Source organism: Sebastes umbrosus, chromosome 16 (genome assembly GCF_015220745.1).
Source record: "Sebastes umbrosus isolate fSebUmb1 chromosome 16, fSebUmb1.pri, whole genome shotgun sequence".
NCBI classification, from domain to species: Eukaryota; Metazoa; Chordata; class Actinopteri; order Perciformes; family Sebastidae; genus Sebastes; species Sebastes umbrosus.
The window spans coordinates 30,251,000-30,275,784 of NC_051284.1; the positions used below are offsets into that span (position 1 = coordinate 30,251,000).

At 38.9% G+C, this 24,785-nt stretch overlaps 1 protein-coding gene across 3 annotated transcripts in view; it reads right to left on the reverse strand.

Moving 5' to 3' along the window:
* kcnh5b (potassium voltage-gated channel, subfamily H (eag-related), member 5b) overlaps positions 1 to 24,785 on the reverse strand; it is a 163,995-nt gene that overhangs the window by 92,034 nt on the left and 47,176 nt on the right. For all 3 annotated transcript variants that reach the window (XM_037746134.1, XM_037796826.1, XM_037746135.1), the window contains 3 exons: positions 23,021 to 23,413; positions 7,816 to 7,973; positions 5,835 to 6,106 (listed from right to left, as the gene is read on the reverse strand). In XM_037746134.1, coding sequence (XP_037602062.1) covers positions 5,835 to 6,106; positions 7,816 to 7,973; positions 23,021 to 23,413 — 823 coding nt within the window. The remainder of the gene's footprint in view (positions 1 to 5,834; positions 6,107 to 7,815; positions 7,974 to 23,020; positions 23,414 to 24,785) is intronic.

Here is a 24,785-nt window from a genome sequence, read left to right on the forward strand (position 1 = left end):
AAATAGAAACAGCTCGGTGTCTGATAAAAGTTCAGCTCAAAAGCTGCGTCACGCTGCGTGGCGCTGCGTGGCGCTGCGTGGCGCTGCGTGGCGCTGCGTCACGCTGCGTGGCGCTGCGTGGCGCTGCGTGGCGCTGCGTGGCCATGACGTTCCAATAAAAAAAGGACATGGTTCTTAAGCAGTGTTGTTAATGACTTTGCGGGGCACAAGACCTGTGGGATGAACTTCTAATGGGTGAGTACTGGTTTATTTTCATTATTATCAGGGGTCAGTAACCTTTACTATCAAAAGTGCCATTTTAGGCAAAGAAAAAAAAAAAGAATCTGTCTGGAGCCGCAAAACATGTGAGCATTGTGATGAAGGTAACAGCCTATAGTCTAAGTATATAGTATATAAGTCTAATGCAGTGAGGGCCAAAGAGACAATGTACTACGGAGTATTAGGGCCACATTGAGGGGAAAAAATCGTAGATTTTCAGAATAAAAAAATACTATTACGAGAATAAAGTCACAACTTTACGAGAATAAAGTCACAACTTTAAAAGAATAAAGTCACAACTTTACGAGAAAAAAAGAAAATAACACGTAAAATTACTTTACTTTACTTTAATTACGTATTACTACTTTATAATATTATTACTTTATTCTCGAAATCCCAGATTTATTTTTTTCCTCAATACTTCGTCGTACCGTCGTACCATAGACCTACAACAATGATAAATAAAAATGAAAATGTAAACAAAAAACAGTTATTCATTTCCATTTTTATAGCTCCGGCTGCTGTCCGTGATGCTGATCTAAGGCTGGTTTGTGGAACGGGAGTTGCATGGTGAGCCTCTCCATGGTGGCACAGCAGAAAAAAAATTGCACTGGGGCCAATCACAATTATGTTACGCTGCTGCCTGCGAAGATTAGGCAAATGAGTCCGCTGACGTATGAAGAACTAACATGACGTGAGACGAGGGCTGCTGGTGGTCACAGCGGTAAACACACTCTGCAGCCTGCAGGTCAGTGTGTCGCCTAAAACATAAACCTTTAAAGGTTTTTATCTCACTGAGGCGATATTTACTGCTGCATGTATTTACTGATGCACGTTGCAGAGGAGGAAAATGAAACTAAGAGCGTCTGTCTCGCAGTAAATCATCTGTTGAGTGTTGTTATTTATCTGTGCATTAGAGCGTTAACGCAGTGAAACAATCAGAAAATAACTTTTCTTTCTCTCATTCACAGCACCGCCGCAATGTCTCCCTTTTCTGATGACAAAATGTTGACGCTTAAAATCCATGTCTTTTACACCTATACTATATATACCTCTATATTCCCCCACTTACTGTTAACCAGAAATATCTCGTCGCTCCCTCAGTTGTTAATTTGATTCCTCACATTAACCACAGGGAGCTCAGTTTACCATTAACTATGTGTGTCACACGCTCTCTTCTGTTATTGTTTTGAGTTTTCTGCTGCTTTCATCATCAGCGTGGCGTCGCCCGCTGTGCTGATCTGCGTGCAGCCTCTGAACACTGTAAAAACAAATTAACTCAAGTTCACACTCTCCATTAAACCCACTGCAACATCTCCCATAAAGAGAGATCAATGATGAAGAAAAGTTTGTCGTGTCACACATTTAAAATGTCCTAACGGCAACTTCATTCATCAGGGGACGTAACAGAGGTCTTGTAGTTGATATTAGATAGCAGATAGTTGTAGTTAAATTAAACCCAGCGAGAGGCCTCGAGTGGATTCAGAGTTCATTAAACCTCACAACATCAAAGTGCTGGATAAAACCAAACAACACCAACATAGGGCATTGATAAAACGCATTGTTAGTGCATCTATATGGTTAGGTTTATACTATACAGGGTGTTTGCTCACGCCTACATGTTTCACACATGTGCAGTTGGCACATACAGCTTCTGCTATAATACATTTTGGCACGCCAATGTGGCAAAATCACATGAACCCTCGTTGATAAAATATTATTTGAGCTTCATTGGATTACTGATGGCTGAACACTACCATAACCTGATGGGACCATAGACTATAAGAAGTGGACGTGGTCACCGTGACGTCACCCATTGGTTTGTGGGCTGCCGTTTTGAAGCTCCGAGTTTGGTATTTTGGACATCACCATCTGTTTTTTGCAACCAAACTGACACGAGAGTGGACATTTTTAAGAATTTTTTTTTCAGACTTTTTTCGTACTTTTTTTAGACTTTGTTTTCAGACTTTGTTTTCAGACTTTTTTTTCAGACATTTTTTTTTTACTTTTTTCAGAATTTTTATTTTGGAAATTTATCAGACTTTTTTTGTTTTGGACATTTTTCAGACTTTTTTTTTTTACTTTTTTTTTCCGGAAATTTTTCAGAATTTTTTTTCTTTTGGAAATTTTTCAGAATTTTTCAGACTTTTCTTTTCAGACATTTTTTTCCGGACATTTTTCAGAATGGATTTTTTTTTGGACATTTTTCAGATTTTTTTTTTTTTTAAAAAAATCGGGACATTTTTCAGAATTTTTTTTTTTTTTCAACATTTTTCAGCATTTTTTAGACTTTTTTTCAGAATTTTTTTTCAGAATTTTTTCAGAATTTTTTTTCCATTCTTTTTTTGGGGACTTTTTTTTTTACTTTTTGTTCGGATATTTATCAGAATCTTTTTTTTTTGGACATTTTTCAGACTTTTATCAGACTTTTTTTTTTTACTTTTTTTTCCGGACATTTTTCAGAATTAATTTTTTTTGGACATTTTTTTTTACTTTTTTTTCTGGACATTTTTCAGAATTTCTTTTTTTTTTCAGCATTTTTCAGACTTTTTTTTCGTACTTTTTTCAGACTTTTTTTTCAGACATTTTTTCAGACTTTTTTTCGTACTTTTTTCAGACTTTTTTTTCCAGTCTTTTTTTTTTATTTTTTTTTTTTTTACTTTTTGTTCGGATATTTATCAGAATCTTTCTTTTTTGGACATTTTTCAGACTTTTTTCAGACTTTTTTTTCAGACTTTTTTTTTGGACATTTTTTCAGACTTTTTTTGGGACATTTTTTTCAGACTTTTTTTTTTTTTACTTTTTTTCCGGACATTTTTCAGAATACATTTTTTTTGGACATTTTTCAGAATAAATTTTTTTGGGACATTTTTTCAGACTTTTTTTTCTGGACATCTTTCAGAATTTTTTTTTTTTTTCAACATTTTTCAGCATTTTTCAGACTTTTTTTTCGTACTTTTTTCAGACTTTTTTTTCAGACTTTTTTCAGAATTTTTATTTTGGACATTTATCAGACTTATTTTGTTTTGGACATTTTTCAGACTTTTTTTTTTACTTTTTTTTTCCGGAAATTTTTCAGATTTCTTTTTCTTTTGGGAATTTTTCAGAATTTTTCAGCCTTTTCTTTTTCTTTTCAGAAATTTTTTTCAGACTTTTTTCAACTTTTTTTTCAGACTTTTTTTTTTGGACATTTTTCAGAATGAATTTTTTTTTTGGACATTTTTCAGATTTTTTTTTTGATTTTTTTTCTGGACATTTTTCAGAATTTTTTTTTTTTTTACTTTTTTTCCGGACATTTTTCAGAATACATTTTTTTTGGACATTTTTCAGAATACATTTTTTTCGTACTTTTTTCAGACTTTTTTTTCAGACTTTTTTCAGAATTTTTATTTTGGACATTTATCAGACTTATTTTGTTTTGGACATTTTTCAGACTTTTTTTTTTACTTTTTTTTTCCGGAAATTTTTCAGATTTCTTTTTCTTTTGGGAATTTTTCAGAATTTTTCAGCCTTTTCTTTTTCTTTTCAGAAATTTTTTTCAGACTTTTTTCAACTTTTTTTTCAGACTTTTTTTTTTGGACATTTTTCAGAATGAATTTTTTTTTTGGACATTTTTCAGATTTTTTTTTGATTTTTTTTCTGGACATTTTTCAGAATTTTTTTTTTTTCAACATTTTTCAGCATTTTTCAGACTTTTTTTTCGTACTTTTTTCAGACTTTTTTTTCAGACTTTTTTCAGAATTTTTATTTTGGACATTTATCAGACTTATTTTGTTTTGGACATTTTTCAGACTTTTTTTTTACTTTTTTTTTCCGGAAATTTTTCAGATTTCTTTTTCTTTTGGGAATTTTTCAGAATTTTTCAGCCTTTTCTTTTTCTTTTCAGAAATTTTTTTCAGACTTTTTTCAACTTTTTTTTCAGACTTTTTTTTTTGGACATTTTTCAGAATGAATTTTTTTTTTGGACATTTTTCAGATTTTCTTTTGATTTTTTTTCTGGACATTTTTCAGAATTTTTTTTTTTTCAACATTTTTCAGACTTTTTTTTCGTACTTTTTTCAGACTTTTTTTTCAGACTTTTTTCAGAATTTTTATTTTGGACATTTATCAGACTTATTTTGTTTTGGACATTTTTCAGACTTTTTTTTTCCGGAAATTTTTCAGATTTCTTTTTCTTTTGGGAATTTTTCAGAATTTTTCAGCCTTTTCTTTTTCTTTTCAGAAATTTTTTTCAGACTTTTTTCAACTTTTTTTTCAGACTTTTTTTTTTGGACATTTTTCAGAATGAATATTTTTTCTGGACATTTTTCAGACTTTTTTTTCAACTTTTTTCAGACTTTTTTTTCAGACTTTTTTCAGACATTTTTTGTCTGAAGTGGACGTAGTCGCCGTCTTGGTATTTTTACAACCAGAAGTGACACTACAGGTTGGAGCTAAGTACAACCAAACACTGAACAAGACATTTTTTAGGCGACCAAAATGTCATAATTAACTTTGATGAAGTGAAAACACACTGTGAAAGGGTTTAAGTTTCCAAGACAAAAACTCTGACAACTCCCAGACTGGACAACGCCATGGTAGCGACCCTAAAGCGTGACTCTAAATGGGACCATAATCTACTAAATGAACATCATGCTGTATTGAAGAAGACTTGAAACTAGCGATTGAGACCATAAACTCATGTTTACAATGTTTACTGAGGTAATAAATCAAGTGCGCTAAAGCTAAAATGTTAAAGAAATTAGTGGCAAATTTGCGTTATTATTGCGTTAACTTTGACAGGCCTAGAATAAAGCTCATCTTGGTTTGTTGTCTGCTGTCATTTTTGTGTGTCTTTACATTGAAGTAGGTATTGTAATGACAACTAGAAGCAGCTGTGCATTGAGGAAGTAGAGAAAAAAAAAAATGGACGTTCTTGTCCTGATCTAGAGGAACAACCCCCCCGGCGGCTACAATCAATTCAATGTTATAAATAGGCTAAAATTATCGGAACATTACGAACAATTCAGGCTCTCTCATGTGGTTCAAAGGTGTACTGCAGATATAAAAGACTAAGGAAGAATGTATTTGGCAACCCAAAAAACAAAAACCCAAAGAACTTTTCCAGCACATGCACCTGTCAGTGTGTACAAGAGGACATTATGGCGTGATATCAACACAGGAGGAAAGGTCCAAGAGTCACCAGAATCATAAGTAATCATCAGCTTGGGATGTATTTAGTGTAGGACTGACTCATCATCTTCAGGCTACACCACTAACATGGCAAAAACCAGGAGGGAAACTTCCACCCAGCACATCATATTGCTTCAAAACACCAGTATATCATAAAAAACTCCACCAGCAGCACTCCCCAAGAGCAGCTCCCTAAGTGGGTTTTCTATCTGGATACAACACATTGCAAGGCAGTAGAGTGATATCTACTGATGGAAATGGCCCACTGCACCGTTTCACTCTCCGAAATGCACCAAAACGACAACAACAGATAAGGAACGGTGCCCAGCGAGGCCGCCGCCGCCGCCACCACCACCGCAGCACACACAGTTAAAGCAACCAGCAGCTGTGTATGTGGTACTCACATCCCACCATCATCATGGCCACGGAGAAGATCTTCTCCCCGTCAGTGGTGGGCGCGATGTTGCCGAAGCCGATGGTCGTCAGGCTGGTCATGGTGAAATACAGCGAGGTGATGTACAAGGAGTCCTTGCCGGGGCCGCCCTCCCATTGGCCGGAGCCGCTGGCGTTGTAGCGGTAAGGCGATCCGATGCTGAGAGCCAGCTGGTAGAGCCAGCTGTCCATCTTGATGGTGTTGGTGGCCTCGTCGATGACCTCGTAGTCTCCGATGCTGTACCTGTCGAGGACAAAATCAACATTTCAGTGTGTTTAACAGGCGTGACGGCGGAGCTTTAATATTATATATCAAGTATTTTAACACCTCTGTATACAACAACATATTAGGGTCATTGTAGGTCAAAAATAAATATATATATATATATATATACTGTATATCTATACTATTACTATTCTCTGAGATTAAAGTGGTAAATTTAAAAGAAATTAATCACCATTTGACAAGAAAAAATGTAAATATTCTCAGAAATCAAGTGGTGAATTTACAAGAAAAAAAAATCAGAAATTAACCAGAAAAAAAACTTGAATATTCTCTGAGATTAAAGTGGTGAATTTACAAGAAAAGAAAATCACAACTTTACCAGAAAAAAACTTGAATATTCTCTGAAATTAAAGTTACAAATTCACGAGAATCTTTAGGATTTATCTGATAAAACATTGGTAAAATAAAAACATACAACAGGTCTAACATGAGGATTAACTATAATGCATACAATGTCAGCATTATGTTCCTAAAATCACACATAAAGACCTTGAAAGGAGATTAGTATATGTATCTTTCAGGCCATCATTACCATAATAACACTACTTTAGGAGCAACGAAATTCACAAGGTGGAGCTTTTTCTTGCAGATGTATGACTATATAATCTCAGAGATTATTCAAGTGTTTTACTAGGAATGCCCTGGCTCCGTATCTATTATTTTGTTTTACCTACATTGCCCCTAATACGCCGTCGTATCTCTGTAAAAGTACTTTGGTCAACAACCTTAAAAACCATCTGACTCAACCCTGTCCCCGTGGAATTATGATACTACCAATATGCAACCACAAATACATTTTGGTCATAACATGGATTATGTTTTTTATCAACAGAATGTAAAAACATATGTGTTTGCAAAAAACTGTAACTGCAAAACATTCACTGATGCATTTCATTAATTTTCCAACAATTTCCACACATAGCCCTCACAGCATCTGGGGAAATATTGTTGTCCTGAATGCAGACTGAAAAGACGGCTTGAGTTTTAACATTAACGGAAACCACCATCTGAAAGTTTCTCATCTAAATGTAATTAGCAAAACAAATTAGTAGTATATAAACACCAATCTTAGACCCTTAAAAACACTTAAACAGCCTTAATCTTTCCACGCCTCCTTTAACATCCACTATCTCTAAACTAAATGGCTCAAATATGAAGCAAACCATAAATATGGTTATTAAAACCATTAATCCTTCACGTAAGAGCAGACTGAGGAGCATAAACAACATTTAAAGCTTCACTTTGGTCTGTCGAGGCTCATATTCACTTATTAAGGTTAACTGACTTTATGAACTTTCATCTCAATATGAAAAGTTAATGCAGCTTTGGAGGTATAAAATTAAGATGTCAAAGAATGACCTTAAACAGAGCAGTACTGCATCAGAACGTTGCTGTTTTGTTTAATGTTCGTAATAAAAGAATGATTTGAAAAGGGACTCTCTGTTTGCCATGGGGCATACATGAATTAGCATAGCCGACGTTGTTTGGAGGAGACTAAACAAAGCAGCAGCAGATGCTTTGTAATGTACAAAATGTGATGTTTAGCATACATAACCAATTAGGAACAGTTAGGAAGACAGATAAACTCCCAGCAGCCAGCGGGAGCTTCTGAATGGCACTAAACTTTGAGGAAATGAGCGTTTTAGACTGTAAAAAACTGTGTTTACCAGATGCAGGCGAGCCAGTGAGCCACCAGTCCGAACACGCAGACCAGCAGGACCAGGACGGCAGCACCGTACTCCAGATAGTGGTCCAGTTTCCGGGCCACCCGGCCCAGACGCAGCAGGCGGACCACCTTCAGGGAGCTGAACAGACTGCTGATGCCCTGAGGAGGAGGAAGGAGGGAGGGAAGGAAACAGGGTAAGGGGAGGTAAAAGGGAGGGAAGGTAGAGGATGAGTAAGAAAAGAGGACAAACAATAAATAGAGAGAGAGAAATTGGTCATTACAGGTAAACGGCTGCTTTCTGTCGTGTAAAAAGTGACCGTTTGTTCACTAAGCCTCACCCCCCTTCGTTACTGCCAGAGGTGCGACCAAGTCATTGTTTTGCAAGTCACAAGTAAGTCTCAAGTACCGAGTCAAGACTGACAAGTCCCAAGTCCTAAACTTTGAGTTTCGAGTCCTGAGCAAGTCATAATGCGCTTTTCACCAAATGTAATGCCATTTTAACGTAATGTTAGTTCTTTACGGTGAATTAAGATAATCAAATACCAAGTCCCAATAATATTCACCAAAAATAAAGAGTCCAGAGTTCAACAAAAAAACTATTTTCAGGGATTCAGAAATAAACAACAAAAGATAGAAATCCTGCGTGTTAGTAAATATCCTACAACTCCATTAAATTCTGTTTACATCATGCTACTAGCGCTACTAGCTGCTGGCCGATAGCCGGTTGTTTGGGAACAGAGACGTTAATACATCCACCACGGTATAGGCTTACAGCATACAGCCCATGGGTGTATTAGAAGATAATAAAAGTGATGGATTACAGCCAATATATCCATTATTACAGCCGCATACAGCTAGCAGGAAGCTGGCAGAAAAGGATATGTCATATGAGCGCGCAGGGCGGTACGGTCCCGTGGGTCTGATGCACGTTCATCATGCCGAGGAAAATAACTCTGGCTTCAGCTGTTAGTTCATTTTACTACTTTTAGGACATCATGATTTTAATGAGGGCTATCTAAGTGTTCCTACTGGGAAGTTGATTTACCTAAAAAATAAAATGATCCTCTGATTTACAGACGTCTCTTTATACATCCATGGACACAGAGTCATTGGCGTTTTCAGTCCAAAATCTAGCAGCTGTTGTCAACAAAGCACCGGAGTTTCGTCTCTGTGCTTTACACTTTTTAAATAACACACTTTTTAATCTTTGGGTTTGGGGGAAGGTATGAAGTATTTTCAAGTCAAAAGGCTCAAGTCCAAGTGAAGTTACGAGTCACTGGTGTTAAAGTCTAAGTCGAGTTGCAAGTCTTTTCATATTTTGTCGAGTCGAGTCTAAAGTCATCAATTTTGTGACTCAAGTCCACACCTCTGGTAACCGCTATGCTTCTTAGATCTTTCTAGATCTGCACATTTACAGTCATTTTCTTCTCAGTCATTTTTGAAACAGTGGTTTTCTTGATCTCAGAAGTACAAAAGCAGCTTCATATTTTTAAAACCACTGGATTTTTGTTTTTGTAAAACAGCATTCACAACAAATTACATTTACAGGCTCAAATGTTGCCCTAAAACACCAAAAATCAAGTAAATTGGAGACTCATATCACCTTGTTGCATTTTGTAATAATACACAGATTCACGTCTCTGTAAATGGAAAGTTTTAAAAGCTGTAGGCAGCAATTAAAACTTTTTTTAAATCCTACATAAAGGGTTGTTTAAGGGAGGAAAGTAAATTAGGGGGTAAAGAAACAACAGTGTTGTCATTGTATTCCTTCAGCTTGTTTTTAGTCCACCCACAAATGAATAGTTGTAGTCCAAAAAGTGTTTTATATTCACCTCTAAAAAAAAACACACTACCAACCCGACACCTACACACACAGTAAGTAAGTAAGTGTTAAGATGCTCACATCTACATCTACTGTACGCCAGAAGCTTCGTTTTGCTTTCCTTTCCTGCAGCAGACTTATTATTGATTTATTTATTTATTTAATCCTCATTATTTGTGAGCACTTTGATTACACAAAGATAGAAACTTGGACAAACTGTCAGTTAGAAATAATTTTGATGGATGTTGAAGTGTGGCTCGGAATGCAATCTGCACACCTCAACATCCATCAAAATTATGACTAAATGACATTTTGTCCATGTTACGCAGCTGAAAGCTCAAGAAAATGTCTCTGCAGAAACGGAGAAAACAAACAGAGTTAAGTTATTTCCATATTCATACTTTTCCTCCAAAAAAACTAGCAGGAAGTTAACCCAGTAAAGCCATGACCCCGTCTTCAGCCTAAACCAGGGGTCAGCAACCTTCACTATCTAAAGAGTCATTTTAAGCAAAGAAAAAAAACAATCTGTCTGGAGCCGCAAAACATTTGAGCATTGTGATGAAGGTAACACAGATTATAGTCTAAGTATATAGTATATAAGTTTAATGCAGTGAGGGCCCAAGTGCAAATGTACTACGGAGTATTAGGGCCACATTGAGGGGGAAAAAACATCTGAGATTTACAGAATAAAGTCAGAATATTACGGGAAACAAAGTCGTAATATTACGAGAATAAAGTCATAAATTTACAAGAAAAAAAGTTGTAATATTACGAGAAAAAAGTCGTAATATTACGAGAATAAAGTCATAACTTTACGAGAATAAAGTCATAATTTTACGAGAAAAAAAGTCGTAATATTACGAGAATAAAGTCATATCTTTACGAGAAGAAAGTCGTAATATTACGGGAATAAAGTCATACCTTATCGAGAAAAAAAGTCGTAATATCATGAGAATAAAGTCAGAACTTTACGAGAATAAAGTCATACCTTTACGAAAAAAAAGTCGTAATATTACGAGAATAAAGTCATACCTTTTCGAGAACAAATTTGTAATATCACGGGAATAAAGTCATAACTTTACGAGAGACAAAGTTGTAATATTACGAGAATAAAGTCATAGCTTTACAAGAAAAAAATTTAATAACATGTAAAATTACTACTTCATAATATTACGACTTTTTTTCTCGTAAACTTCTGACTTTATTCTCAAAATCTCAGATTTATTTTTTTCCTCAAAGTGGCCCTAATACACCGTTGTACCGTCGTACCATAGACCTACAACAATGATAAATAAAAATGAAAACGTAAACAATAAACAGTTATTCATTTCCATTTTTTTTTAAATCCACAGGGAGCTACTAGAGAGGAGCTCCAGAGCCGCAGTTTGCTGACCCCTGGACTATACCTTAAAGTGGCAAGATATTCATTTAAATAATGACCTCCAGATACATGAATGAAAATGACATACTGTATTTTACAGATAGCCCCCTAAATGGTGCTAAGACGACCCCAAGTGTCTACTATAGTATCCATCCTTTAAATCCTGAGGTTGTATTAAACCACTGTGGGGAGACTGTTCCCATTGAAATAAGGCTCTGGGTCGACTAAACGCCTTCAACGAAAAACACGGCTCAAAGCGCAATTTATGGCTTCTAATAAAGACACCCACGGTATAGTGCAGCGTACTGTGTCTATTTCATTTTAATCACATTTGGGAGCGATAAACAAGCGTCGTGTTGCATTAAATACAGTGACAACCAAGTTGTTTAAAGTCTAGTTCACACTACACGACTTTAAAAGTGCTCAGATCTCTGTGCTGTTCTCACTACACGACTTGCTGTCTTATAATCGGGAGTCTTTAAGTCGTTGTGGTTTTCACAGTACATGACTAACCGGAGACAGGAAGTCACACATTACAAGATCTTTCAATCCCCGATGAGGTCTCCAAACTACGTTTTGTCACGAAAAACAAATTCACGGTAAATGACGCAATGTCATACGCATATTGCCGATGTTGTTGTTGGCACATGTGTTGCACGAAATAGTCTGTTTCCACACTCTATTTTACTATTTATTCCTTTAGGTGCAACAACAACTTTGCTCCGTGTTGCAAATGCGGCACATCCAGTAAGTTCCTGTTGTTACAGGCGACCCCTCCTCCCCCAGCTTTCACATCAACCCGTGTCTCGCGTCTGTCATTGGCTGTAGCTCGTGGCCGAAGTCCCTGACAGGACCAGATGTCTAGCATGCTGGATATATGTAATGTGTCTGCAAGGCATCGGCGAGGCTCTCGTCTCGCATCTTTGAACAATTCACACATGACGCTGGAGCGCCGATGTGCAGGCGACGAGCCAACACCGACTTGCCTCTGATCTAGGGCTATTGTCAGAGAGCGAAATATCAGGGCAAAAGTCATGTAGTGTGAACTAGGCATTAGTTGTGCAATCATGTTCTATATGCCCAAAACCAAATATGATGTGTACAGAAATATCTGATCTTTGATTAAAGCAAGCAGTGCATTATCAGAACACGTGTATGAATCAACATGCAGACAATCACAGCTGACAGTCTGACTGTTAGGGAGAGCCTGATGTTTGTGTATGGAGACGAGAGCTGGCCAACACAAATATCATTTCAATGTAAAACACCACAGAGCCTCGCCACACACCGTCTGTCATCACCGAGAACAATATCGGTGCATTATCTTCCTGCTCCAGTGTATCTGACCCGTGTCCTCTAAAGGGACCTGGCTCTTTGCATCCTATTCTATACAACAAACAGCCAGCTGAGAGAGAGAGAGACTCAAAATAAACAAGAGTGATTGTTTTCAACCTCCGGAGCAGCAGCCAGGACCTCGAGGCGCCGGCACGCCACGCTCTGCACGCTCTGTTTGAACACTATTAACAAAGCCGAGCGTTGGGACTGTACAACCTGAAGCTAAATATTTACCCACATTGAAAAAATAACAAGTTTCTTTTCATTTTGGAGCTCAGAGAGAGAGAAAAAAACATGAAAATGAACGCCAGCAGGGTTATCTAATGATGTAGGCTATGATGTTATGTAATTAAACAGGAGAGCTGCTCTCAGCCTTCACCTCCGTCCTGACGTTCACTTCTCAGCCTCAACTTCTCCATCTTCAGCTACAGACCAGCAGAGGTTTGGAGCGTCCTTCTTGACATGTTAGTATGACATGGTTGGTACCAATGGATTCATTAGGTTTTCTAGTCTCGTATGATACCAGAAACTCCACTGTATCTTTAAAATTGAGCCTGTTACAACCTAAATACTGCAGGTTGTGAGCGTTAACATTGACGATAAATAAAAATGAAAATGTAAACAATAAACAGTTATTCATTTCCATTTTTAAAAATCCACAGGGAGCCACTGGAGAGGGGCTGAAGAGTACCATGTGGCTCCGGAGCCGCAGGTTGCTGACCCCAGCACTATGTATTGATAACATGGCACTGATACGCCAAAATGAACTAAATTGGTTTTATTTCTGTGAAAAAAGCAAAACGACGGTGGGGGCGATGAGTAAGTAATGTAATCAGTGTGTGCCCGACCACCGTGACAAGCCAAGCGTCACGTGTTGCTGGACATTTGTAGGAAAACGCACGAAAAAGGGAGGAATAACTTTTCGTGAGATATCATACGAGCCGCTGTACGAGGATATGTTGCGTGGTGCTTTCAATTACAGCTCCACAAATAAAGTCCCAAAACATGGAAAACACTGACGATGTGTCAGAGAATCTACAGATGGATCTGCATCTGTGCTCCTCCTTAGGATAACTTTTTTCTTTGATGTTGACTTGTTCGTAACCCTTGACTTGACCAGGTCTGGTTTTTAACCGCCACAGGGATGCCCGAGGAGGTCTCGGCCTTAGCTCAGACTCCTGCTGCAGGTCCTTATATCCCCCCTCTCTCTCCAGCCAGCCCTCCCTGCCTCTCTCTCTCTCTCTCTCTCTCTCTCTCTCTCTCTCTCCAGCCACAGCTTCAAAGGCCTCCCCTGGGACTCGGGACGGTTCCCAGCTCATATGTAAATGAATCTAAATTAAGTAGCCACGGGACGGAGCAATACAGATGAAAAGAGCATGAGTCAAGAGCGAGCAGCGCATGTAAAATCATGTCTCATAAGCACCTGTTTATCCCAACAGAGCGCGGTGAAGTGAGGCGGCGTATAGACGGAGATTACGTGTCCATGGGGGGAAGCTTTCTCCTCACAGCGCCGGCTCTTTCTCTCATTATTTTCTAAGCAGAGGACGCACTGTTGCGTGTTCCTGACAGCACTGAGAGCTTAACGTGTTTTCAGCGCTCAATCCAGTGAGCATTAAAAATGTATCAGCTTTTAGCAAAAGAGCGCCGCGCTTCAATTGAGTTTTCAATTGTCACTCTTCGGCAACGGCTTCCCTGGAGCAGCTAAAAAAGTCCTTTTTGTTCAGTTTTTAATCCCGTCGACATCTAAAACACGAGGATAAATGTCAAACTGAATATGTTTCTGATATTTTAGTATCAGATAAAAACATTTGGTTTAATAGCTTGGTTTGACACGTGAAAGACATAAAGTATAAACTATCTGTTGGGATTAGTAGAGGTAGACAATTAGCAACAGACTACAGTATGTTGACTCAAATGAGCTAAACAGAAAGGAAGTTTTGTTTTACTGGTTTCCTCCAAAATAAAAAACATCTTTCCATTCATACACATTTTCCTCGATCTGTCTCCCCTTTAGTTGAACTGTTTCACAGCAGAAAAAGCGCAGTTGTAACCAACAACATGAACACTGACTATGTTTACATGCACACTAATATTCCACTATTATTCTGAATATGACAATATTGTGAATTTGATACGGCTCATGTAAACAGCATATTACGTTTGGATTAGGGCCGTCAAAGTTAATGCGATAATAACGCATTAATGCAACTTGCAATATTTAGGTTGAAGCGGCTCAGTTTTAAAGCTAGAGTAAAGATACTGGTATCATATGAAACTAGAAAAACCTGATGAATCCATCGGTAACAACCATGTCATACTAGCTTGTTGGGAAGGAGGTTAAATAACGCTCCACAGTTATGCTAAAATTTGGTGAGAAAAAACTGGCATGGCCATTTTCAAAGGGGTCCCTTGACCTCTGACCTCAAGATATGTGAATGAAAATGGGTTCTATGGGTACCCACGAGTCTCCCACGAGTGTATTTGAATATTTCTGCATACTGGGTTCCCTAAACAGTCTTGAAATACATAAATTGGGTATCACTGTAAAGCTGAGACTCTTGTGGATCCAATGAGTCCAACTGTATTCATGTGTGATGATGTTAGTCCCCATAGGAGACATTTCATTGACCTCACTGTATAAAATGACCTGTGGTGACCTCTAGGATAATCACAGCCTCGTGAAACTTTACAGCCACAAACTAGAGACCTAGAGCATTCAGAGGATGGATGGATCAAACTAGAGACCTAGAGCATTCAGAGGATGGATGGATCAAACTAGAGACCTAGAGCATTCAGAGGATGGATGGATCAGACTAGAGACCTAGAGCATTCAGAGGATGGATGGATCAGACTAGAGACCTAGAGCATTCAGAGGATGGATGGATCAAACTAGAGACCTAGAGCATTCAGAGGATGGATGGATCAAACTAGAGACCTAGAGCATTCAGAGGATGGATGGATCAAACTAGAGACCTAGAGCATTCAGAGGATGGATGGATCAAACTAGAGACCTAGAGCATTCAGAGGATGGATGGCTTTCCTAGCTAGATTTGACAATAAGGGGATTTCTGAGCAGTTTACACAACAGAAGTGCTCGCCGTCCAATCGCCGAAAAATGCTATTCTTGCAGAAATCTCCAAAATGTCAAAAGTCTTTGATCCCAAATCACAGCATGGCTTTTTCTATGGTGTTCCTCAAGGTCTTGGTGTCTTAATGTGGTATTTTGGAGGGATTATTGATAATTTTTATCAATTCTCCAGTGGTAAAAACTGGTTAAATTTAGCACCAAATCTGTGTAACAAATGGTATCAACCCCAAAAATTGCTGAGACATAATGGAGCATGGGGATGACCATCATATACTTCTATCATCATGTTCTAAACCCTTATACACTTTTCTCAAATCTCAGATTAATCTCCAGGTTCCCAGCTTTCAGATGATGTACACCACTTATATGTGACATCTACTGTTGACTATTTATCATCCCCTGAACATCCCGTGTCCCTACCCCTCTGAAAAAAGGGGGGTTCAGATTAACCCAGCACTCTCATCCATACTGCACCTCCATCCTTCTTCTCATCCCTCTATCACTCCGTCTTCTCTCGACTTTTCCCTTTAAGTCCCTCAGCAGACACATTCAACTCCACCTCTCCATCCTCATCCCTCCCTGCCTGCCTCTCTCCGTGCTAACATGCAGAGTGTTAATATCCCACCCCCGACTGCACGGCGCTCCGCTTCCTCCGGGCTCTCTCAAGCATGGCCGGCCGGCGTGCGTGTTGGCAGCGCCGCGCAGAAAGGTCAGCCTGGATTAGACCTTTCTGAGCCGCCGCGGCGCCTGCAGATGCACGCTGTGAGCTCCCATCGGCGCTCCTGGGCTCCCTGGTGACAGCAGGTGGCTTCAGGACCCGTGGGGAGTTTCCTCCCTGTACTCCTCAACACACACACACACACACTGTGACTTTTCACACCACCTCTGCTGCAACGTGACGGAGAATCAGCAGCAACTCCTCCTCATGAGAGTCTTACATCACATTTTGCTGTTTTACAGCTCGACTACATCAGTTGTGTTGTTGATGTAACTGCTGACCTGTATGTGTCTCCGTGTAGGTGTTGCTCTATCTCCAACATGTCAACAGGAAGAGAAATGTTCTTACACCTTAAAAGGAAAAACATTTTTTTTTTTGTATAACTTTTTAACAGTAGGTCTGGTTCTGGTCTTTTGTATTGTTCGGGGACGTCTAACTGAGCAAACAGCATAAACACTCCGACCAACAACCGACAGGAAGGTTGTAAACAAACCCCAAACATTAAAGGCCGGTCGCATGAAAAGGTGTGTGAGTGACACGATAATGTGCAAGGCAAAAGCGTGTAATAAGAATGCCGTTCTTGCTTATGCTCTTTCAAAATGAAAAGGCGGGAACAGTCCTTTATGCAAATGAGCCCGTCCAGAGCGACGCGTCCGGCTCACGAAACTTGAACCAAGCTGTCAAACTAGGTGATCTAGTTGTAAAATGAAACCAGATTCAGCCGTGGCATCGCCTGTTTGAAACAGAAATCCAGGGACCAATCAGGTGCATTCAATGATAAAGTACTTCACCACTTGAACGGCCAGTTGAGTGGAGCACCGTCCCCTAACGTCCTCGCCAGACCTGGTGGACATGTACCGCTGGATTTAACATTATAGACATGACCACTGACTATTAGTGGAACAATTTAGCCACAAGTTCACAGACTGAACGTACACAGTCCAGACATGTACTCAGTTTTGACCCGAGTCTTATTACCGATAGTAATGATGACCAAAACCAACAATCTGCTCTGCTTACATTAAACTGTGATTCACAGTATACATTAGTACGCAGATTGTCTTCACAACGTCAGAAAGTTGAGGAAAGTTCTCCGATGGAGAGAAGTTATAGTTTGGACTATTGTAATGACTAGTGAGGTCCTCAGAAGTCATGTATATGTATGTGTTTGTGTGTATATACTGTACGTCAGTAGGCAGCGCCTGCATGTCACAGGCTTGGCAGCGTCTTGAAAATAAAACACAACTAAAAATACTTCCTGCCTGCTTCAGCCATCAGAGACGGTAACAAGAGGAACTCAGTCTGCAATGAGTCTATAATAATCTCTGCCATTTTCTTTCACACTGCACCTCAAGACGCCCACACACACACACACACACACACACACACACACACACTGCCCTCAGTCAGCATCCATCTATCCTTCAGGCCCGCTGATACGGGAACGCAGCGGCACAAAAACGTCAATTTAGCAAAGAGAGGTAGACTGTGTCCTCTTCAGCGGCTGGACATTTACGTGTCATTGATTTCCTCTCAGTCCGTCGGCTGCTTTAAAAAGACAGAAACAGAAAACTCCACCCAGCCGGAGCTCGTTGGATCCATGAGCGACCCGCGGTGAGGCCGGAGCTCGTTGGATCCATGAGCAACCCGCGGTGAGAGGCCGGAGGACGAGGTGACACCTGAACCAGCGTCACCAACTGGAGGATCCACAATTCAATACACAATTCAGGAGAGCAGCAGGAGATGAGACACAAACACCCACAAACATGCTGGGGTTGAGGTTTATCACACTGAATGGTAAACTGGGCTCATTATTGGCCTTAAATATAAATATTTCAGCCACTAATATCACATTGCTCAAAACAGTGAGGCGACACACGTCAGCCAAAAGCACAATATTACTCTATATTTCACCTGCTTGGCAGTAATGTTAGCTGACCAGACCAAGGTCTCTCCATGAATCAATGCTGGCTTTTCCTGCTCAGCCTCCGGTGTCTCCCTCTCCGGAGAGAGCAGCGGGTATATGCGGGTCGGTGACGGAGCTCCGCAGCGAGACACATTATCGCCTCCCCGACCGGGTGCCGGTGTCTCCCGACTGCGCCTGCAGGGAGACACCGGCACCCGGTCGGAGGCGATAACGTGTCTCGCAGCGGAGCCCCGTCACTTCACAAGACACGGGAAACCTCTGTTGGTCTGGAGGAGCTGCAGCAGTTATTTCTGCACAAACGTCCATCGTACATTCACTAGATATTCTCAGAGCTAAACTAACTCTTCTGCAGTGTGGAGTGAGCGCGCTGTGTGACTGAAGGCGAGCAGGCAGAGGAGACGAGGCTCCGGCCACACGCGAGCGCGCATATGCGAGCTCGCCTGTGTCCCGACCCGGTACATTTCAACCTTGTGGAAAGTTTGTAGGAGTTTCTTCACCTACTTCAACATCCTCTATTAAAAAATAATCAAAGTGAGAAACTGTCCAAAGATAATTTTGTTGTGACTTTAAGAGCTGTGAAGATCTACTAAAAGTTTTAATGTGTTCCTCAGGACAAGAATACAATGCTGAAGGAGGTGTGGAGTCATATTTTGGCATTTAAAATTAATAGATGTTGAAAATTCAGCTAAATACTGGTATTATTATTATTATTATTATTACTGGCGTTGGAGAACTGATGATTGAGCGCCCACTTGGCAGACTCACATGAAAACACTCATACAAACACAATAATGGATGTCTGTGCAGAAAACGCACCCACAGCATGTTTTTAGAAACAACAAACACACACCCACTCATGAAAAGATTAAATGTTCAGACATAAAAAAAAAGTGAGAAACGCATTTGTTAATTTTACATTCAGTAGATTGGTCCTTCCACTCAGGCTGTGGTCTAATTAATTCAGCAGGAAATCAAGTGGAAAATCACCTTTAATGAACTTCAGGCCATATTGATATAACTACTCCATATCTGATGGGTGTAAATGGGCGTGAAAAATACTCATGATCCTTCACAGAACATCAACCCAGGAATCAAACAACAAGTTCAGGTTCGAAAAACTCTCATTCCCAGAGGAAACAACTGTGTTTTTTTATTTCTCAAACTTCTTAGGGTACATCCCAAGTCTCTTAAAGGTCCCATTTTCATGCTCATTTTTAGGTTCATACCTATTTTGTGCTTCTACTAGAACATGTTTACATGCTTTAATGTTAAGAAAAACCCTTATTTTCCTCACACTGTCTGCCTGAAGATGCCTGTATTCACCCTCCGTCTGAAACGCTCCGTTTTAGCTCATTTCAACCCGGATTTCAACAGAATTGCGTTGCTAGGCAACAGCTTGGGTTCATGTTTACTTCCTGTCAGCTGATGTCATTCGCATACACTGCAAACCGGAAGTAAACTGGGACACATTTAGAATGTTTACGTTTAAAACTGTATATATATATATTGTATATTTGTGACATCACAAAGTTACAGGAATCCTGACGGTTCGTTTCAAAGGCAAAGTTTATGAATACGGCCTTGTGTGTATTTCTCCGTGGATCAAGCATTTCAATACTTTCACAGTATTTATATAGCACTTAATCTGCTGTATAATAACAAGATACTGGTATCATATGAAACTAGAAAACCTGATGAATCTATCGGTACCAACCATGTCAGACTAGCTTGTCGCAAAGGAGATTAAATAACGCTCCAAACTTACGCAATATCTGTCATTGTTTTGTGTTGTTAATTGATTTCCAATAATAAATATATACATACATTTGCATAAAGCAGCATATTTGACCCCTCCCATATTGATAAGAGTATTAAATACTTGACAGATCTCCCTTTAAGGTTCATTTTGATCAGATAAAAAAGGTGTGATTAATTTGCGATTTATTGTGATTAACCTTTAAATTGCATCCACGTTTCCCTCACTTGCGTCGTTTCCTTGCGTCGCTCGAGACACGCAAGGAAAAGACGCAATCTAAGAGATTTGGGATGCACCCTTAGACACCGAAATTGTTTTGCTTGTGAGAAACAAGCACTGATATTAGATTTAAATCAGGTGAAGGAAGCAAAACAGCTGATGAGCAGTTATTCCTTCTCCAACACCAGTAAACCACCTCCCATCGCCTGATGAAACTCACTGCAGTCACAAGTGGTAAATCGTAACCACAATCCCATCGTCATTACACTTGGACCTAATTCAATTCTACATGCCAGCAGATTTAAACACAACCACATGAACTTAGAATGAGGGTATTGACTTTTAACGTATTTCAATAATGAATTTTCAAGCTATTACGGCAAACGGCCTGCTGAAAGACTAACCCGGAAAGTTAGATATTCCAATTACTTTTCACTTTCACAGGCAAACTGCCATCCATTATCTCAGCCAGAATAAAAACAGAGCACCATCAATTATTAATCAGTACGCTTAATGAGCTTATTAACTAAAAATGGAACCTGCTGTTGTGTCTCTTAAAAGACAAACAGCCACAGTAGCAGCTTGGAGAGGCCATATGTGGATGCTGAAGTGCTTTGAGCTGCGTGGCAACGTGCTACTAAAACATGCTGATGTTTAGCAGGTAAGTTTTACAGTGCTGATCAACTGAAGCGTCTCTCATACTGGACCTTAAACCCACTAACATCTGGCTGTTGCCTTCAGTGTGAAAGGTTATAATCAGCATTCATTTCCAGGACAAATGACTCTGCAGTAGTGACGGGTATTTATCGGCTCCAGCTCCGATCAGCGGTGATGGAAACATGCAACGTGTCCTCATACAACGGTTCATATGATATCTTACGGAAAGCATTTTTGAGCATTTTCCTACAAATGTCCAGCGTCAATTTCCGCTCCAGTCTTTTCAAAATAAACTTCTGTCTTCACAGGAAACAACTTGGTTAGGTTTAGGCAACAAAACCACTTCGGTAGGGTTAGGAAAAGATCGTGGTTAAGTTTCGCCGCACCGGAAGAGGCGTAAAAGTACGGATTTTACGTGACAAATAAATCAACGTTAACTTCTGGTTTCACACGGGGCACCGATAGCCGTCTCCTGGTGAAAGTCTGGTGTTTTTTGACTTATTCTCTCAAATCTGCTGACCTTTTTTTTCGGTGGATTTTCTTGTTTTTAAAACGTGGCCACACAGATGTTATTTCCACCTGTGTGAGATCTGATTACAGAGCAAGCGGGACCACCTCCAGATGAGGTCTGGCCAATCTGATGGCATTTTCTGCATGCATTACACCTGCAGTAAATGAGTTTCTCCCGATACCAATCACACGTTAATACACCAGGTGTAGACATATCCACTGAGACTCAGCAGCTGGGGAGCCGGACCAATCAGCAGTCTGCCGGAAACAGGCTGACATAATGACACGATGATTCATCACCTCTTGAGACCACTCACAGTAATCTGGCCACTCTAGATAATATATAACAGGCTTCATTCTGCACCGTCATGACCTATTTCTGGCCTCAGATTCATTCAGAAGCCAGAAGACTTTAATGGGTTATTTTAATTTAGATGCTCGTTTAAACGGTTTCCAGAACGGTTGCCATGTTTTCTAAGGTGATAGTAAAAAGCCCAAGTGGTGTGTTTGTCCATTAGTAGTTAGTAATTAGTAATTGTCTGCATCACATTTTGATCTATACACATGGACATCATCCCTAGCACAAGCTAATTCCCCAATCAGCCTTGCGTAAAAACACTGACTACATTTACATCCACACTCATATATACCATCAAGTTCAGTGTATCTTTTGGTCATTCGATTTTCCTTTCACAAACGGATATTAAAAAACAAAAAAAATTGTGGTTATTTGATTTTCGTTTAAAATACAAAAATGAACATTGAAATACGAGGCGTTTTTCTTTATCAGGGTCAAAAAGGGATGAACTAAACTTAAAAAAGGGTTGATTTTCATTTTCTATTTCTAAAAACAAAAAAATGAAATCATTAGAAGACAGAAACGAAAAAACACCCAATTTTACATATTCTGTGACTACTTCTCTCTTGATTTATTACCTCAGTAAACATTGTAAACATGAGTTTATGGTCTCAATCGCTAGTTTCAAGTCTTCTTCAATACAGCATGATGTTCATTTAGTAAATCATGGTCCCATTTAGAGTCAGATAGACCATAAAGCAGGGGATGCTTCAGGGCTTTTGTGATTGACAGGTCGCTACCACGGTGTTGTCCGGTCTGGGAGTTGCCGTGTTTTCGTCTTTTGACTTTAACCGTTTCACAGTGTGTTTTCACTTCATCAAAGTTAATTATGACATTTTGGTCGCCTAAAAAATATCTTGTTCAGTGTTAGGTTGTACTTAGCTCCAACCTCTAGTGTCACTTCTGGTTGTAAAATACCAAGATGGAGATGGCGGTGACTACGTCCACTTCAGACAAAACAAAAGTCTGAAAAAAGTCCACAAAAAAAGTCTGAAAATTCAGAAAACAAAGTTTGAAAAAAGTCTGAAAAAGTCTGGAAAAAAAAAGTCTGATAAATGTCCAAAAAAAAAAATTATGAAAAATGTCCGGAAAAGAAAATACTGCAAAAATGTCCAAAAAAAAAATAAAAAATCTGAAAAATGTCCAAAACAATGTTCTGAAAAACGCCTGTTTTTTTCATATTCTCCGACCGAAAAAATGCAAATCAACCCGTTTTTTAAGGTTAGCTAATCCCTTTTTGACCCTGATAAAGAAAAACGTCTTGTATTTAAATTAAAATTTTTGTATTTTAAAATGAAAATCAAATAGCCACTAATTTTAAGTTTTTTAATATCCATTTGTGAAAGGAAAATCGAATGACCAAAAGAGATGGATACACTGACCCTCCACGCACACCTTCCCACCAACCACTCACAGCTGTGAAAGCCATCCTTACCTCATCCACGTTCTCGAAGGCGTTGATGATGTCGTACGGCAGGCAGGACAGCAGGTCGATGACGAACCACGTCTTCAGGTAGTTCATGCGGATGAGCTTGGGGTCGGAGATGACCTCGCCGCCGGGCCCCACGAAGGTGGTGTGGAAGTTGAGGACGATGTCCACCAGGAAGATGACGTCCACCACGCTGTCCAGCACCAGCCACACAATGTTGTTCTGCTTGGTTTTGAAGGAGACGTTGTAGGGCACCATGATGGCCGTGTAGAAGGTGAGGATGAGGATGACCCAGTCCCACGTGGTCTTGAAGGTGCAGTAGTGGAGGATGATGTGGGGCGGCGTCTTGGGGGCCTCCTGCTTGTACTGCGGGAGGATGTCGGAGTTTAGCTGCAAAACCTGGAGACACAGCAAGAAGAAGTAGTTTATTAAAAGCATACTTTCATTAATACACTTTAAAACACACTACTAAATGTAAAATATGAAAATTAAGAGTGAAGTTAAACCGTCCACCGACCGGCCTGAATTCAGCTGCCAAGTCAGTACCATCATTTAAATGAATGTCTTTAAATGCACCTTTTTTTTTTTTTTTTCTTAGTTATTTTTTTGGGGGCATTTTCCATTTTTATGACAGGACAGTGGATAGAGTCTTGAAAGGGGGGAGAGAGAGAGTGGATGCGGAAAGGGCCACAGGCCGGATTCGAACCCGGGCCGCCGCGGTCAGGACCAAGCCTTAATACATGGACGCCCGCTCTACCAACTGAGCTAACCCAGGCGCCCTTTAAATGCACCTTTAATAGACTCAGCTCTATGGAACTGTGTTTGGTCCTGCCAACTTTTTAATCTCATTTACTCTCTCATTTTCTTCTTATTTTATGTATTTTAATCTTCTTGTAATGTGCCGTCCCTTGCTTGTGCTTGCTTTTAGCCTTTATGTATTTTTTTTAATGACTTTCTGTAAAACATTTTGTAACCTCCCTTTTTAAATAATTGCTAAACAATAAGAAGAAAAAGGTCTGAAAAAAGTCTGAAAAAAAGTTAAAAAAAAGTCTGAAAAAAAAAATCTGAAAAATGTCCAAAAAAGAAAGTATGAAAAAATTCTGAAAAATGTCCAAAAAAAGATTCTGAAAAAAGTCAAAAAAACAAAAATTCTGAAAACAGTCTGAAAAAAAAAGTTTGAAAAAAATTCTGAAAAATGTCCAAAAAAAAAAAGTCAAAAAACAAAAATTCTGAAAACAGTCAGAAAAAAAAAGTCTGAAAAAAATTCTGAAAAATGCCCAAAAAACAAAATGTCTGAAAAAAAAAAAAGTCTGAAAAAAGTCTGAAAAAAAAAAAGTCTGAAAAAATTCTGAAAAATGTCCAAAAAAAAAAATGGCTGAAAAAAAAAAATTCGGAAAAAAGTCTGAAAAAAAAAAAAAAGTCTGAAAAAAATCTGAAAAATGTCCAAAAAAGAAAGTCTGAAAAAATTCGGAAAAATGTTTTGAAAAAAAACGTTTGAAAAAAATTTTCTGAAAAAAGTAAAAAAAAAAAATTCGGAAAAATGTCCAAAAAAAAATTTCTGAAAAATGTCCAAAAAAAATTTTCTGAAAAATGTCCAAAAAAAAAAATTCTGAAAAATGTCCAAAAAAAAATATCTGAAAAATGTCCAAAAAACAAAATTGTAAGATGTCTGACAAATATCCAATAAGGGCACACACATAAAAGTACACAAGTTAAATTATGAATAAAATAAAAAATAAAATATACCCACAAACATAAACTGAGCAAACAA